The sequence below is a fragment of the Oncorhynchus tshawytscha genome, linkage group LG04 (genome assembly GCF_018296145.1).
Source record: "Oncorhynchus tshawytscha isolate Ot180627B linkage group LG04, Otsh_v2.0, whole genome shotgun sequence".
In the NCBI taxonomy this organism is placed as follows: Eukaryota; Metazoa; Chordata; class Actinopteri; order Salmoniformes; family Salmonidae; genus Oncorhynchus; species Oncorhynchus tshawytscha.
In genome coordinates, this window is record NC_056432.1 from 65,858,692 (window position 1) to 65,874,096 (window position 15,405).

Below are 15,405 nucleotides of genomic sequence, written 5' to 3' on the forward strand. Positions count from 1 at the left end.
TGATGAACCCATGTACTGTATGCTACTCACTTTGAGGTGATCATGTATTAGATTCAGTAGAGGCCATGCTGATGGCTCTATTTATACAGTGTATAAATATATGTGTAATAAATAGGAATTAGTATGGGAACGAGTCACCTTTCAAGCACCTATAAATACACTGCTTCTCTATGGTTGAAAGTTTTACAGAAAGCAAAAGTGGAGGGTGTTTGCTGATAATGTCTATGTGTGTATGCTTGCGTGTGCGCGCATGTGTGTGTATGCTTGTGTGTGCGTACTTACATGCGTGTGTGTGTAGACTTCAGGGCTGGGGTATCAGTGGCCAGGCAGGGATTAAACGCACAGAGAAATGCTGAGCTCTATTTAACTACACACCAGGGTATGTGCTACTTACCATCAGGCTTAGTGTCACTCCTCTCTCTGCCCTGGTCTGCTCTACACAGCAAACCGTATAGGGTAAACTATAAACTACAACCTACAGCAAACTCTGCCCATATATTATAGGGAAAGGTGTGAGCAAGTTGAGTCTAATCAAACACACACAGAGATGCACAAACACACACACAGGCACATACACAGATGGGTGCATACACTCCAACACACATACACACTCACCTGACAGTCCAACTTCACAGTAAATGAGCTGGAATATGTAGAAGCACATAGTGCGCAGCCTGTGGTCATTGGTGCATAACGCAGGACAATTTCTATGGATTTTTCACCTTGGGTGCTGTTGCACAACAAATCCAATGTCTTTTTCCAGCTGGCTAGAAATCATGAATAGCATATTCCTTCCACTTGCCAGAGCCCTGCTCTAACTATGTAAACACTATTCCAGCAGCCTGCTTACAGAGTGAAATATCTCTGATGGCATATTTAGCTCACCTAATGAGGAACAGATCTGAAAGGCTGCTTGTATCCGAGATAGATGTTGTTTGATCTCTCAGTTTTGTGTCAGGCCACTGTCAACTCACTCTCCCCCCTCTCTCTCTATCCCCCTTCTCTCTCTCTATCCCCCTCCTCTCTCTCTATCCCCTCCTCTCTCTCTATCCCCCTCTCTCTCTCTCTCTATCCCCTCCTCTCTCTCTATCCCCCTCCTCTCTCTCTATCCCTCTCCTCTCTCTCTCTCTCTCTCTCTCTCCCCCCTCTCTTTGCAGATCTGACTATGACCTGGACTATGAGTGCTATCAGGAGGACCTCTATGACAGGTACTGTCAGCCCGCTCTGCACCGCACCTCTCACACAAACCCTGAATTTTCAGAGTCGGACAAAGGAAAAGTCTAAAACACACACTTAACCCTTCTTGTCTCCCCTGTCTCCTGCTGGCCCTCTCCCTCCTCCCCCTGCCTGTCACTGAGCTGTCAGTCATGTGTCTCTGCTAACAGAGCTGCCTGTCACTGCCCACTAATCGTACCTTGGTAAATCTTCACTCCACTCGGCCTGGCAGGTGCTTGAGGCACACACATATGAATGAACAAACACACCCACATACTGTACAAGAACCCACATCCTGTGCAAGCGTACACACACACATACACACATACACACACACACACACACACACACACACACATCAACACACAGGGAGCTGATATGTGCTGTGTGGCCTCTATAAGGAAACCAGTCAGGTTGTAAGCCACTCTAACGCTAGCTGAGTCTCTAATAATTATGAGTCAGCTTAAACTGTTCTAAGTGCAGCAGCTTATATTACAAGTTCCATTAAAGCTCAGGTTAGTTTTCTGTGGCTCACAGCAGAGGCTGGGCCGTGGGTCAGGGTGGCTACATTACAGTAACTGAAGCATATAGAGAATTAACTGTAGGCTGGAAAACTGCCATAAAGTACCTGTTCACTTTCCAGCGGTACTGTACTGTAGATGGTACTGTGTTTTGACATGGAGCTGTGGAGTGTTTTCGCTCCAGCTCCAGCCAAGAGATCATGACCTCAGTTCAGATTCCAAGCCAGAATTTGACAGTCAGTCCGGTTCAACACAATTAATTCAAGTTTAGTACGGCCCTACCCAGGTCACAGTTCAATCCCGTTCAGTCCACTCCAGTCTTGCTCAATGCCTTTCAGTCTGATGATCTCTGATCCCGTTGGATTCCGTCCATATCAGTCCAGTTCAGCATGGCTTAACCCAGCTCAGTCCTGTTCAGTCTGACTCAGTTATGCCAAGTCCAGTTGAGTCCGGTTCTGTCTGGTTCGTCACCCAGGTCAGTCACTCAGGTAATTGCTATGGGAGCTCTCCACCTCCATCAGGCACACTGAAGGTGACACGGCTCATTCATAAACACAGCACTCAGCACATTTGAATAAAGAGTGCTCTCTCTCTCTCTCTCACACACAACACACACACATTGAACAACCTTGTTGTCCTCTGTGTGAATGCACTCAGAGGCAGTCAGATGCTGTAGATGTAGTTATGCACAGAAGAGTTGAGGACGTCCTCTATGTTTATGTTTCTATCTTCAGTTTAAACAAACATGCAGAAATAAAATAAGAGAGTGTAAGGAGGGTGGTTAGAGAAACAGGCTGTCAAACATAGAGATTACAACTCCACCTCCCTTTATCTCTCTCACTCTCTCACACACACATACAGTATTGTACAGCTAACCTTGTGGGGGACACACAATTCTGTCCCATTCAAAATCCTATTTTCCCTAACCCCTAACCTAACCCTAACCCGTACTCTTACCCTAACCCTAACCTTAACCCAAAAACCTAACCTTAGTCCTAACCCTAAACCTTAGCTCCTAACCCTAAAATTAACCATAGCTCCTAACCCTTAACATAATTCTAACCCCCTAGAAATAGCATTTGACCTCGTGGGGACTAACAAAATGTCCCCAGTTGGTCAAAACATTTTTTTTACTATTCTAGTGGGGACTTCTAGTTAAACATGTCCATACACGAGTTCCGCACACACACACACACACACAGTACTGTAGCTGTGAGTTGACGCTGTCATCTTTTCTTTGCATTTTGTTGTTTTGCCACGCTCTGCATTTTTCTGTCTTCACACAGGAAAAACCCTCACCACTGATTTTCAATTTGCTTCAAACACGGTACATGATTTTGCCCTACGTGGCTGGCTTTCTCCATCGACAGCTTGTGTGTGTTAGTGTCTGTGTGTGCGTGTGTGTCTGTACATCTGTTTGTGTGCATATGAGAAAATGTCTGCCTCTACACACAGATAACAGCTCTGGCAGAGACAAAGCCTCTTTTATAATCTCTCTTCTAATCCACACACACACACACGCACACACACGCACAGACACTTACACACTCTCGCTCTGTTTTCTCTAATCCTCACACATCTACACTCTCTCGTTGTCTGTTTCGCGAGCTCCTATTCTCTGAAACTACACTTCAAAGTCGTTGTAGCTGTTAAGGTTTTCTTCTTCCTCTTCCTCTGAAGAGGAGGTGTAGCAGGGATTGGACCAAAACGCAGCGTGGTTATCTTGATACATCTTTAATAAAGATAATACCGAACAATACAAAAACACTAAACGTAACGTGAAAAACCGAAACAGCCCTATCTGGTGCACACAAACACAGAGACAGGAACAATCACCCACGAAACACTCAAAGAATATGGCTGCCGAAATATGGTTCCCAATCAGAGACAACGATAAACACCTGCCTCTGATTGAGAACCAGGGTGTGACAGTAGCAGCACACTGCAAACTCCACTAAAGGACTTTAAACTCCCATAAGTCTTTAGTCTCCCAGCGTCTCTGCTGAAAGGCAACGGTCCCAGCCCTCTCACTACATTGGTGGCCGGTTGATATACTTTATGCACAGTGAGGTGGCTGTATCTGGTTATATACTGGTAATACATTATCCTGAGACAAGGGAACTGAAGTGTGAGATATATTTCAATAAAAGGGTAACACACGTTCCTCAACTGAACGCTAAAGTCTTGTCTCTCTTGGCGATTTACAGCTCAATCACTGAACCCAAACTGATATCACACCTCAAGGCTTCCCGACTGGCATCCTGTTTGCAGCTGGTTTAAAGTGTGTTTCTCTCTCCTCAGCACTCTGCCTGGAGCCTTACTGCAGAGAGGGTGGCTATCTCCACACAGCCCTGCCTGTGTAAAGGCCACTCAGGCTTACATAGGACATGTAAATAAACAATAACCAATCTGTCCATGAGTCTCTGAGCCCTGCTTTGCTGTAGGCTACAGTCAGGGCACTGGATAACAGGGCTATGGTTCCTGGGGTGGGTTTCTGGTGGTGCGGGATCTTCTTGGTGTGTATGGAGGGTGGTGTGTCCTTCTCGCTCTTGCTTTCTGTTTTGCTCCAAACCTCCTTTTCCCCCTCCTCCTCCCTCCTCTCTCTCAGTTTTTAAGAACTGGAGCCAGTGCCCAGGTCTCTGTCTGTCTGGCTCTCAGCCCTAATGGCTCTCTGATGCTGTAAGCAGATACCATATGAAAGGCATTCAGGTTGGAATGTGACTCAGTCTGACTCAGTCAGACTCGCAGGATTTAATTAGGTGGCAGAGCTTAAGTTAGGATGAAAGCCAGCCCTTAGATAATGTAGACTGGAGCCAGGTAGGCAGTCCTGTACTTCATTTTAGAGTGGAAGACTTTCATTAAAGCTGTGGTTATAGGGCCTACAGGTTAACATAGGTCCCAGTCAAGCTGTGACTAAATTGACTTACAGCCTATGGTTGTTATCTGATTGGAGTGCTGACTCCTGTAAAGTGTGTGGTGTGTGTGATTGGCTAGCTCTGACCCTTCGGAGGAATCTGATTGGCTGGCTGTGCTCCTGAGACCCCTTTCGGGGGTTTTATTGGTTCGTTTTTAGCCTTTAACAGTAGGTTGACATGTGTCCTGACTCGCAAGTCAAAGCAAGGGCTGATTTCAAGGTTTTACTACTAACCTCCAAAGCATTACATGGGCTTGCTCCTACCTATCTCTCTGATTTGGTCCTGCCGTACATACCTACACGTACGCTACGGTCACAAGACGCAGGCCTCATAATTGTCCCTAGAATTTCTAAGCAAACAGCTGGAGGCAGGGCTTTCTCCTATAGAGCTCCATTTTTATGGAACGGTCTGCCTACCCATGTCAGAGACGCAAACTCGGTCTCAACCTTTAAGTCTTTACTGAAGACTCATCTCTTCAGTGGGTCATATGATTGAGTGTAGTCTGGCCCAAGAGTGGGAAGGTGAACAGAAAGGCTCTGGAGCAACGAACCGCCCTTGCTGTCTCTGCCTGGCCGGTTCCCCTCTTTCCACTGGGATTCTCTGCCTCTAACCTGAGTCACTGGCTTACTGGGGCTCTCTCATGCCGTCCCTGGAAGGGGTGCATCACCTGAGTGGGTTGATTCACTGATGTGGTCATCCTGTCTGGGTTGGCGCCCCCCCTTGGGTTGTGCCATGGCAGAGATCTTTGTGGGCTATACTCAGCCTTGTCTCAGGATGGTAAGTTGGTGGTTGAAGATATCCCTCTAGTGGTGTGGGGGCTGTGCTTTGGCAAAGTGGGTGGGGTTATATCCTTCCTGTTTGGCCCTGTCCGGGGGTGTCCTCGGATGGGGCCACAGTGTCTCCTGACCCCTCCTGTCTCAGCCTCCAGTATTTATGCTGCAGTAGTTTGTGTTGGGGGGCTAGGGTCAGTTTGTTATATCTGGAGTACTTCTCCTGTCCTATTCGGTGTCCTGTGTGAATCTAAGTGTGCGTTCTCTAATTCTCTCCTTCTCTCTTTCTTTATCTCTCTCGGAGGACCTGAGCCCTAGGACCATGCCCCAGGACTACCTGACATGATGACTCCTTGCTGTCCCCAGTCCATCTGATCGTGCTGCTTCTCCAGTTTCAACTGTTCTGCCTTATTATTATACGACCATGCTGGTCATTTATGAACATTTGAACATCTTGGCCATGTTCTGTTATAATCTCCACCCGGCACAGCCAGAAGAGGACTGGCCACCCCACATAGCCTGGTTCCTCTCTAGGTTTCTTCCTAGGTTTTGGCCTTTCTAGGGAGTTTTTTCTAGCCACCGTGCTTCTACACCTGCATTGCTTGCTGTTTGGGGTTTTAGGCTGGGTTTCTGTACAGCACTTTGAGATATCAGCTGATGTACGAAGGGCTATATAAATAAATTTGATTTGATTTGTCCTTCCCCCTGGCTGAACGCCACCTCTCTCTGTCACAGCCTCTGGCCTCTCCAATCCCACACACACACACACGCACATGCACATACAACATACACTCTCTCATGTTTCTGTAATATAGTGAGTGTGTGATACACTCTCTCCTGTCACCTGCTTCGCTGCACTGCCAGAGAGCATTTGATTGGCTATTGACAGAACCAATTAGATTTAGCTATAGATGGGCATACGGAGCTAGGGGATGGGGGAACGAGTGAGGAAGGGGGACTGACAGTGGAGACTGATCCAAATCTAACTTCTGTCACATAGTAGATCTCTCCCCTTCTCCTCAACTCATCTCCATTCCCATTTTCTCCTTCAATCCCTCCATACCTCGCCTCTCCTTCAGTATGTTCAGTCATTAGTAGTCATTACACTCATTAGTCATTTGTAGTTTGTTTGTATTTTGTCACATGATGTGGTGAGACTTCTATATCCAGTGGCACTGTTTTCCTGTAGGGTAATACTATAATGGTTGTGTGAGGAGTACCAGGGGTCTACAACCTGTAGGGTAATACTATAATGGTTGTGTGAGGAGTACCAGGGGTCTACAACCTGTAGGGTAATACTATAATGGTTGTGTGAGGAGTACCAGGGGTCTTCAACCTGTAGGGTAATACTATAATGGTTGTGTGAGGAGTACCAGGGGTATTCAACCTGTAGGGTAATACTATAATGGTTGTGTGAGGAGTACCAGGGATCTTCAACCTGTAGGGTAATACTATAATGGTTGTGTGAGGAGTACCAGGGGTATTCAACCTGTAGGGTAATACTATAATGGTTGTGTGAGGAGTACCAGGGGTCTACAACCTGTAGGGTAATACTATAATGGCTGTGTGAGGTGTACCAGGGGTCTTCAACCTGTAGAGTAATACTATAATGGTTGTGTGAGGAGTACCAGGGGTCTACAACCTGTAGGGTAATACTATAATGGTTGTGTGAGGAGTACCAGGGGTCTTCAACCTGTAGGGTAATACTATAATGGTTGTGTTAGGAGTACCAGGGGTCTTCAACCTGTAGGGTAATACTATAATGGTTGTGTGAGGAGTACCAGGGGTCTTCAACCTGTAGGGTAATACTATAATGGTTGTGTGAGGTGTACCAAGGGTCTTCAATCTGTAGGGTAATACTATAATGGTTGTGTGAGGAGTACCAGTGGTCTTCAACCTGTAGGGTAATACTATAATGGTTGTGTGAGGTGTACCAGGGGTATTCAACCTGTAGGGTAATACTATAATGGTTGTGTGAGGAGTACCAGGGGTCTACAACCTATAGGGTAATACTATAATGGTTGTGTGAGGAGTACCAGGGGTCTTCAATCTGTAGGGTAATACTATAATGGTTGTGTGAGGAGTACCAGGGGTCTTCAACCTGTAGGGTAATACTATAATGGTTGTGTGAGGAGTATCAAGGGTCTACAACCTGCTCAACTTCATTTCCTCATTCCCTATCTTGGATATCCTCTGCCTCACCTTATCAGATACTATTTCTTATTATTTTCTCACATGTGTACACATTCTGTATGTGTGTGTATATTCCCTCTGCTTGTCAGATCGTATTACACCATCCTGTCAACCCTCTCCCTCTGTGTCCTTCATCATAGGAGACATACATTCACAAATACACACACATCCATCCAACCACTGTCCATACACGCAAAAACACACACATGCTTGCCTGCTCACACACTCACTCACAAACATCCTGCCACTGTACTTTTCTGACATGCGTACACATACACATCTAGTCACACTGACAATACTACACAAAGTACTTGTAGTTGGATGACAGTGTGTATGGATGATTCCCTCTTCAGGATGTATGACTACCAGCGTGTGCCAGCTTCCCTACCTCCCCTGTCCCAGGGACCTAGCCTGGCCAAACGACCCCGCTCCTCCTCCACTTCCTCTGGGCACAGACGTAGCCGAGACAGGCCCCCCTCCAAGAGCTCCAGAGCCCACTCCACCAGCTCCAACAGGGCCAAGTGTGAGTAATACACACACACACACAGTCACACACTACACTCAAAATGGTTCTCTCATTACAACACTTCCATAGCAGCCTCTTTCCTTAATTGATCCTAGCCAATCAGGTCGCATTATTAGGCCAAATCAACAGAGCAGAACCAATAGGCAGTGTATATGTTGTTCTAATACCCACCCTCATCACCTTGAGAAACTTGCTTTGGATCCTTTTCTTCCTTCTCCCCCTTTCTCATTCTCTATATCCCCCCCCTCCCTCAACCTCTCCCTCCTTGTAGTGCGGATGGAGGAGCTGCAGGTCATTAAGAGGGAGCTGACCCTGATAAAGACACAGATTGACGGGCTGCTCGACAACCTGGACAGGATGGACACACAGAGGCAGGACCACACAGGTGAGACAACCAATCAGAAAGAGAGACAGGGGAGTGGACAGGGGAAACAGCAGTAAAGCATGATAGGGGAAGCCACAGTGTGTGCTTTCACCTGTATAGTTCTTATGAATCAGTGCAGAGGAATGACAGTGAGAAGTACAGCGATGGCGAAAGAAGGCTTATAGGAGAATAAATACAAAGTCCTACAGGGAAGTGTTGTAGCTGCTGCTCTCATGTGGCCACATGGACAAACTGCACCTTTGCCCTTTCAATGACACACATACTGTACCGACAAATAAAGAAAGAAGTGGGTGTGTCATCTCATCCTTTCTATCTCTTATCTGTGTGCATTGCCTTTGGGTGATTGACTGATCTCATCTTCATATTCATTTATTCCAGCGTAAATTACGATCCTCCTCCACTCAGTCCCCCACTCCTTCATCTCTCCTTTCTGTCTCCCTCTCACCTCTCCCATTTCTCACTCTATTTCCACATCTCTCCCTAATCCTGTCATTCTTGTTCTCTCCTCTCGTCTGTCAAATAGTGTATTAAAGTTGACCATCAATAGTTTAGATTGAAAGTGAGCACAGGCACACCAACACTTATCTGCCCTATAGAGGGAACTTAGTGAATGTTCACTCCTATTCACTCCCTCTCTCGCCATGTTTTTTAGGGTCTCCCGTGAGGGAGGGCAGTTTGGCCGGGTCACCGTACCCCCCCTCCGCCAGCAGCGGTGACCGCTCCCCCTCCCCCCTATCCCCCCCACGCCACTGCATCCAGAGAGAGAGCCCCGAACTGGGGGAGGCCAGCGACGATGATCACACGGTAACTGGCTTGATGTCTGTGTGTGGAGAATCTCTGAATGTGTGTGGGAGTGCTTTCTCCTTGTCTCAGAGCAACATGAGGACCTAAGCATGTCCTATGGATGGCTGTGATTTAGCTATTGTCTGAGTGATTCGCCATGCAGCAGAAATAAAGTGCTTATCGCCACACACATAAACACAGAAACACACACACACATACACACAAAGAGAACAGTGACAAGAGCAACAAATCCATAGCCATCAGTCATTTTGAGTAATACAGACACATCAATAGCATGAGACTTGAAGAGCTCATTCTGGGTTCATCTCACCCACGCACAGTTCACACTCATAACTGACATGCAACTCAAACACACAAAGAACATATGAGAGTAAAAGCAAGAGAGCGAAAGAAAGAGAGATTGAAAATAGGACAAACGAAAGCAGGACAGGATACTCTTACCCTGACAGATGAGTGGGTGTTTATATAGAAGACTATTATCCTCCAGACCTTCCTCATCACTGTGTATAATCACCCTGGAGAGGGGAGCCTTACCTGAACAAAACACTCTTTGGTGTTTTGACACACTGTTGCTGATTGAGTGTGTGTGTGTTACAGATGAATAACCACAGCTCTGACCCTGAGGACGAGATGTGAGGATGGAAACAGAGAAGAAACGGAGGAGCGCCAGACATAGAGGAAGAGAACATCTGTCTTGTCAAGAAGTTACCATGCCAACAACTGATTCAGAGGCCCCACTCCTGTCGAACCAACCAGTTACATTGTATTCTATATCCACATATACATCAACAGCACACATACACAGACACGCTGTAATTACAGTTGATCAGAAATCAAGTATCTCCCTTGGATATTCACCACTGAGATCAGCTTAGATTACACACACATTTTATCTGTAGAGTGTAATTCTTAACCAGAACAGGAAAGTGAAATAATTTCTATATTCATAATTTTCTTATGTTCTTTTTAGCCCGTTTTCATATTTTCCAGAAAAACATTCTGATTATCAGTTCGTATGAATTTGACATGTATATTGAGAGACTGAGGGTATTTGAAATGAGCATACTGTAGATGTCGCAATCATAGTTTTTCGGTGACTTGAGTTACTTTGTTTTATGTGTATCATATCACTGCCAGAGCATGAGTCCATCAGTTGATACTTGTCCATCAGTTAATCCCCCCCCCCCTTATGTCTGTGTAATGTTATCTCCCTGCTGTATTACTACCTGTCTGTATTAGGTATGAGGAGACAGTAGCCCATCTCTTCCTCTATGTACCTGGCGCTATGAGCTGAGGAGAGGCCCCGGCCCGGTCCATGCGTAATATTGTGTATTACTGTAAAACTTTACTGTATTAGGTCAGCTGTACGATTTTAATCCAGCATTTTTATTTTTTATTTGTTTGTGTTTTTTAAAGCGAGAAGAAAACAACAATGATAATTGTTTATTATAATTCCAGTGGTGTTAGATGTTTTGTTAGTTCTGTTTGCATTCATGAAGAAGCCAAGTGGAAACACTACTCACACTGTCACAGTAGTAAAGGTATTTTCATATTGATTAAAAACACCTCTGGGAGGAGTGTTTTTTTAGTGTGTGTGTGTGTGTTTGTTTGTTTTGGTTTTACTATCCTTGTGGGGGCCAGAAGGATGTTTTCGACAAGTGGGGACATTTCGCCAGTCCCCACAAGAAAATAGGTTATTTAAGGCTTAGCGGTTAGGGTTACAATTAGGGTTAGGAGTCAGATTTAGAGTTTGTGGTTAGGGAAAATAGGAATCAGTTGCTTGGTTCCCGTGTCTGTGTGTGTAATAAAGGGAAACAGGATGAAAGGCAATGCTGTAGTGTGTGTAATGCTGCCTGGACAACAAACATTGTAAAGCTCAATATCAGACACAGCGGAACTTGTGTAAACTGTGTGTGTACAGTATGTGAGTGTTACAGAGAGGATGGGGAGAGCAAGATGCTTTTTATCTCTCAGAATCACCTTTATTTGCGAAGTACATTTACACATACTCAGAATTTTATTTGGTGATATGTTGTTGCAGCTGCTAGTGATAGACAACATTTAGAGACAGAATACAGACAGTGGAGTTTCAACAAAGTTTACATACAGTACATTTGGAAAGTATTCAGACCCCTTAACTTTTTCCACATTTTGTTAAGTTACAGCCTTATTCAAAAATGTATTAAATACATTTTTTCCCTCATCAATCTACACGCAATACCCCATAATAACAAATCAAAAACAGTTTTTAAAAATGTTTGCTAATGTATTAAAAAATATATATTTAAAAAATGTTACATAATTATTCAGACCCTCTTTGCTATGAGACTCGAAATTGAGCTCAGGTGCATCCTGTTACCATTGATCATCCTTGAGACTCTTCCTAGAGCTGGCCGCCCAGCCAAGCTGAACAATCAGGGGGGAAGGGCCTTGGTCAGGGAAGTGACCAAGAACCCAATGGTCACTCTGACAGAACTCCAAAGTTCCTCTGTCGAGATGGGAGAACCTTCCAGGAGGACAACCATCTCTGCAGCACTTCGCCAATCAGGCCTTTATGGTAGAGTGGCCAGACAGAAGCCACTCCTCAGTAAAAGGCACATGACAGCCTGCTAAGAGTTTGCCAAAAGGCACCGAAATTACTCTCAGACCATGCATGAGAAACAAGATTTTCTGGTCTGATGAAACCAAGATTGAACTCTTTGGTCTGAATGCCAAGCGTCACGTCTGGAGGAAACCTGGAACCATCCCTACGGTGATTCATGGTGGTGGCAGCATCATGCTGTGGGGATGTTTTTCAGAGGCAGGGACTGGGAGACTAGTCAGGATCGAGTGATAGATGAATGGAGCGAAGTACAGAGAGATATTTGATGAAAACCTGCTCCAAAGTGCTCAGGACCTCAGCCTGGGGACGAAGGTTCACCTTCCAACAGGACAATGACCCTAAGCACACCGACAAGACAACACTGGAGTGGCTTCGGCACAAGTCTCTGAATGTCCTTGAGTGGCCCAGCCAGAGCCTGGACTTGAACCCGATCGAACATCCCTGGAGAGACCTGAAAATAGCTGTGCAGCGAAGCTCCCCATCCAACCTGGCAGAGTTTGAGAGGATCTGCAGAGAAGAATGGGAGAAACTCCCCAAATACAGGTGTGCCAAGCTTGTAGTGTCATACCCAAGAAGACTCGAAGCTGTAATAACTGCCAAAGGTGCTTCAACAAAGTACTAAATAAAGGGTCTGAATACTTATGTAAATTAAATGTAATTAAATGTAATTATTTATTTTTATTTCTAACATTTCTAACAAAAACTGTTTTTGCTTTATCATAATGGGGTATTGTGTGTTGAGTGATGAGGGAAAAAATATATGTAATCAACTTTAGAATAAGGCTGTAAAGTAACAAAATGTGAAAAAAGTCAAGGGGTCTGAATACTTTCTGAATGCACAGTTCATTATATACAACTAGCTTCTAAACTGGATTGAAAGGGAAATAAAGCAACTTATAGAGCAGTGTTGGGATGTTTTTAAGCTTGCTCCCCTGTGTAGAGCAGTAGGCGATATGTTATTCACCCTGACTGAACAGATGTTAGGCTACACAATTATGCTAATAATGACATTTAGGCCTAACATCCTCACTATTATCATTATTAAGGACTTATCTAAAGTGTGCACTTTGACCCAAGCCTGTTTCCAAAAATGTTAAAGGGCCATTTGTGACTGGGATGTTTGCATATTCTTAACCATTAATAAATGCTGATGTTCCTCCCAACGAGATATGTCAATTACAACAAAAAACAGAGCAGCCCTAGTCATATGAATAACCTTGTGAGTTTTGAACTTGTGCTTAAAATCTGTTACAGTTAATTCACTGTAAATGCCATACTTTTCACGAGAGGGGGAAACTGGTTTGGGATGACTTTGAAAGCAGCGCACATGAGTACCAGCAGATTACAGCACATAAAGGATTATTTTTTGGGGGGTGAATACACGGTAGGCTAATATATTGCTTTTGATTTTTAGAAATAGTATTTTTTTGTATTACAATATTATAAACCTACATTATTGGCATGTGACATTCGTTTGTCTGCAGGATTGTTATGAAATGTTTGAAAGTAATAAAGCGAAAGTAAAAGATGGGCAATATAACAAATGTTGGGTTTGTTCAGCTCATAAACACTAAGTGTTCAGCTTGGCCTACCTTCTATTTTAACCCAAATAATACATAATTTATAGGCTACAGTTAGCCTACAGCGTTCTGTATATATTGTGCAAAGTTACAGTAGCCATATGTCCATAATGCTTACTCACTATGCTGTCGGTGTATGCGCTGTAGAGTGCAGAGATGGCAGCTCCATACTGCCCCCTGACCACTCACGTCCTGAACACCGGGATGGGCGTCCCTGGAGCCCACGTGGCCCTCAGCCTGCATCGCATGGATCCCTCCACTTCACTCTGGAACCTTCTCACCACAGGGTAACCTCAACACAGGGTAATTTCACCACAGAGGGTGCTGTAGCACCAATTAACAGACATAGAATGGAAATTAACACAATCATTTCTTAGCAGCCTCATAATAATCCATTTAATTGACAAATACACATTTAGTATTTATTTTAGCAATTTCAGATTCACCCCTACAGCCTCTTTCAGTAGGGCTGCATAATATTATCAAATATAAATATATACCGGTAGTAATGTTAAGGAGCCAAAGCTTATTTCAGGATCACATCAATACAATGTCGAATGTATTCAGTATTTTATATAATTTATTCTCAGGACTACGAATGATGATGGGCGCTGCCCAGGACTCATCACCAGAGAAAATATCACCCCAGCCGTGTACAAGATGCGCTTTGAGACGGGCCAATACTGGGGGAGTCTGGGAGAGAGCTCTTTCTACCCATACGTCGAGGTTAGTTGAAGACATTCAATGCTTTTATCATAAATAATATGTGTATTTAAATGTACAACTGTTGGACATATAAAGTTAGACATAAATATTTCTTTATATCTACAGAATCAGCTTATGTTTATTTCCTTGTCAGCTATGCGATCGCTAACTGAACGCTAAATGATTCAGTAACTCCTATTGGTTGGCTGAGTGGTTACTAACACATCGGTGGTCTGTGTTTATCTGCAGATAATCTTCACCATAACGGTCCACAGTCAGAAGTTCCATGTTCCTCTGCTCTGCAGCCGCTTCTCCTACACTACCTACCGGGGAAGCTAGAGAGTCTGTCACTCACCATCTCTCACCTGGGCCACGTTCAGTTGCCAAACGTTGTCTAATCCCGGGTAACCCAGAACTGATGTCTTGCGTAATTGTCAGATGCTTGATTAAATTCCGGGTCCATATGTGTAAAAGGAAGAGATCGGAACCGGAACAAAGAGCTCCACCCTTCTCGCTTTGCCAGTCTGTGGTTCAAATGTCTCCTTCCAAAATTCGATTTGAGATTAATTCAAAGCACCGGAACTAATGCTGCTCATTATCTCACGCACCCCGTTGTAATCATGCCAGATCTACGGAACCATTTATGTTTACGTAGTCTGTCCACGAGAGATTAAACATTGTCGAACGTTGCAGATAGAAATTCCATGACCAGTTGACATGATTCCTTGTTCTACATGTCAGATAGAAATATGTTATGAAGAATAAACATCTGAACGTTCCAAAACGTTGTGTCCTGATGAATGCTCCCCGGGCTGACTGTGACCAGCACCTGTCACCTGGGCCTATTCAGGTGGTTGAAAGTCATCCTTCAGTTACAATGGGTAGAAATGTACCTAAGAAAGCACTCTCTTCTGTAATACTAGTTATACTATTATAGTTATTGAGTACAGAACACAATAAATCTATCCTTTCTATGTGGTACCTAGAAAGGATAGAGAGTAGACATTCTCTGAGATCCCAGTCATTTGTTTCACCGGCCTTTAGATGACGGCAAACACTTTTTAAAAAGTTTGATCTGATATTAACAAAATGTATAAGCTTTATTGGACAGTAGGGTTGCAAAATAAACAATTACAATCTTATGTTTTTGTATGATTACATTAATTATATTTGATGTTGTAAGTGTGAC

At 44.3% G+C, this 15,405-nt stretch overlaps 2 protein-coding genes across 2 annotated transcripts in view; both read left to right on the forward strand.

Annotated features, from left to right (window-relative positions):
- LOC112249242 (RNA-binding Raly-like protein) overlaps window positions 1-10,922 on the forward strand; it is an 84,530-nt gene extending 73,608 nt beyond the window's left edge. The window contains exons 3-7 of the mRNA XM_024419033.2: window positions 1,158-1,208; window positions 7,968-8,137; window positions 8,412-8,525; window positions 9,178-9,329; window positions 9,927-10,922. Coding sequence (XP_024274801.1) covers window positions 1,158-1,208; window positions 7,968-8,137; window positions 8,412-8,525; window positions 9,178-9,329; window positions 9,927-9,965 — 526 coding nt within the window. The 3' untranslated portion in view covers window positions 9,966-10,922. The remainder of the gene's footprint in view (window positions 1-1,157; window positions 1,209-7,967; window positions 8,138-8,411; window positions 8,526-9,177; window positions 9,330-9,926) is intronic.
- A 1,806-nt stretch (window positions 10,923-12,728) lies between these two features.
- Window positions 12,729-15,333, forward strand: LOC112249755 (5-hydroxyisourate hydrolase). The gene is made up of 4 exons (XM_024419530.2): window positions 12,729-13,315; window positions 13,659-13,798; window positions 14,102-14,237; window positions 14,466-15,333. Exons 1-4 carry the CDS (start codon window positions 13,238-13,240, stop codon window positions 14,553-14,555), a joined length of 444 nt encoding a protein of 147 aa, XP_024275298.1. The 5' UTR covers window positions 12,729-13,237; the 3' UTR covers window positions 14,556-15,333.
- Window positions 15,334-15,405: the final 72 nt, after the last annotated feature.

What these genes read in the sequence shown, in the direction of transcription:
- LOC112249755 (XM_024419530.2), top strand. Translation starts at nt 13,238, where the DNA reads ATGACTTTGAAAGCAGCGCACATGAGTACCAGCAGATTACAGCACATA. An exon ending in TGGAACCTTCTCACCACAGG is followed by an intron (nt 13,799 to 14,101) that starts GTAACCTCAACA and finishes ATTTATTCTCAG; the next exon opens with GACTACGAATGATGATGGGC. An exon ending in CTTTCTACCCATACGTCGAG is followed by an intron (nt 14,238 to 14,465) that starts GTTAGTTGAAGA and finishes GTTTATCTGCAG; the next exon opens with ATAATCTTCACCATAACGGT.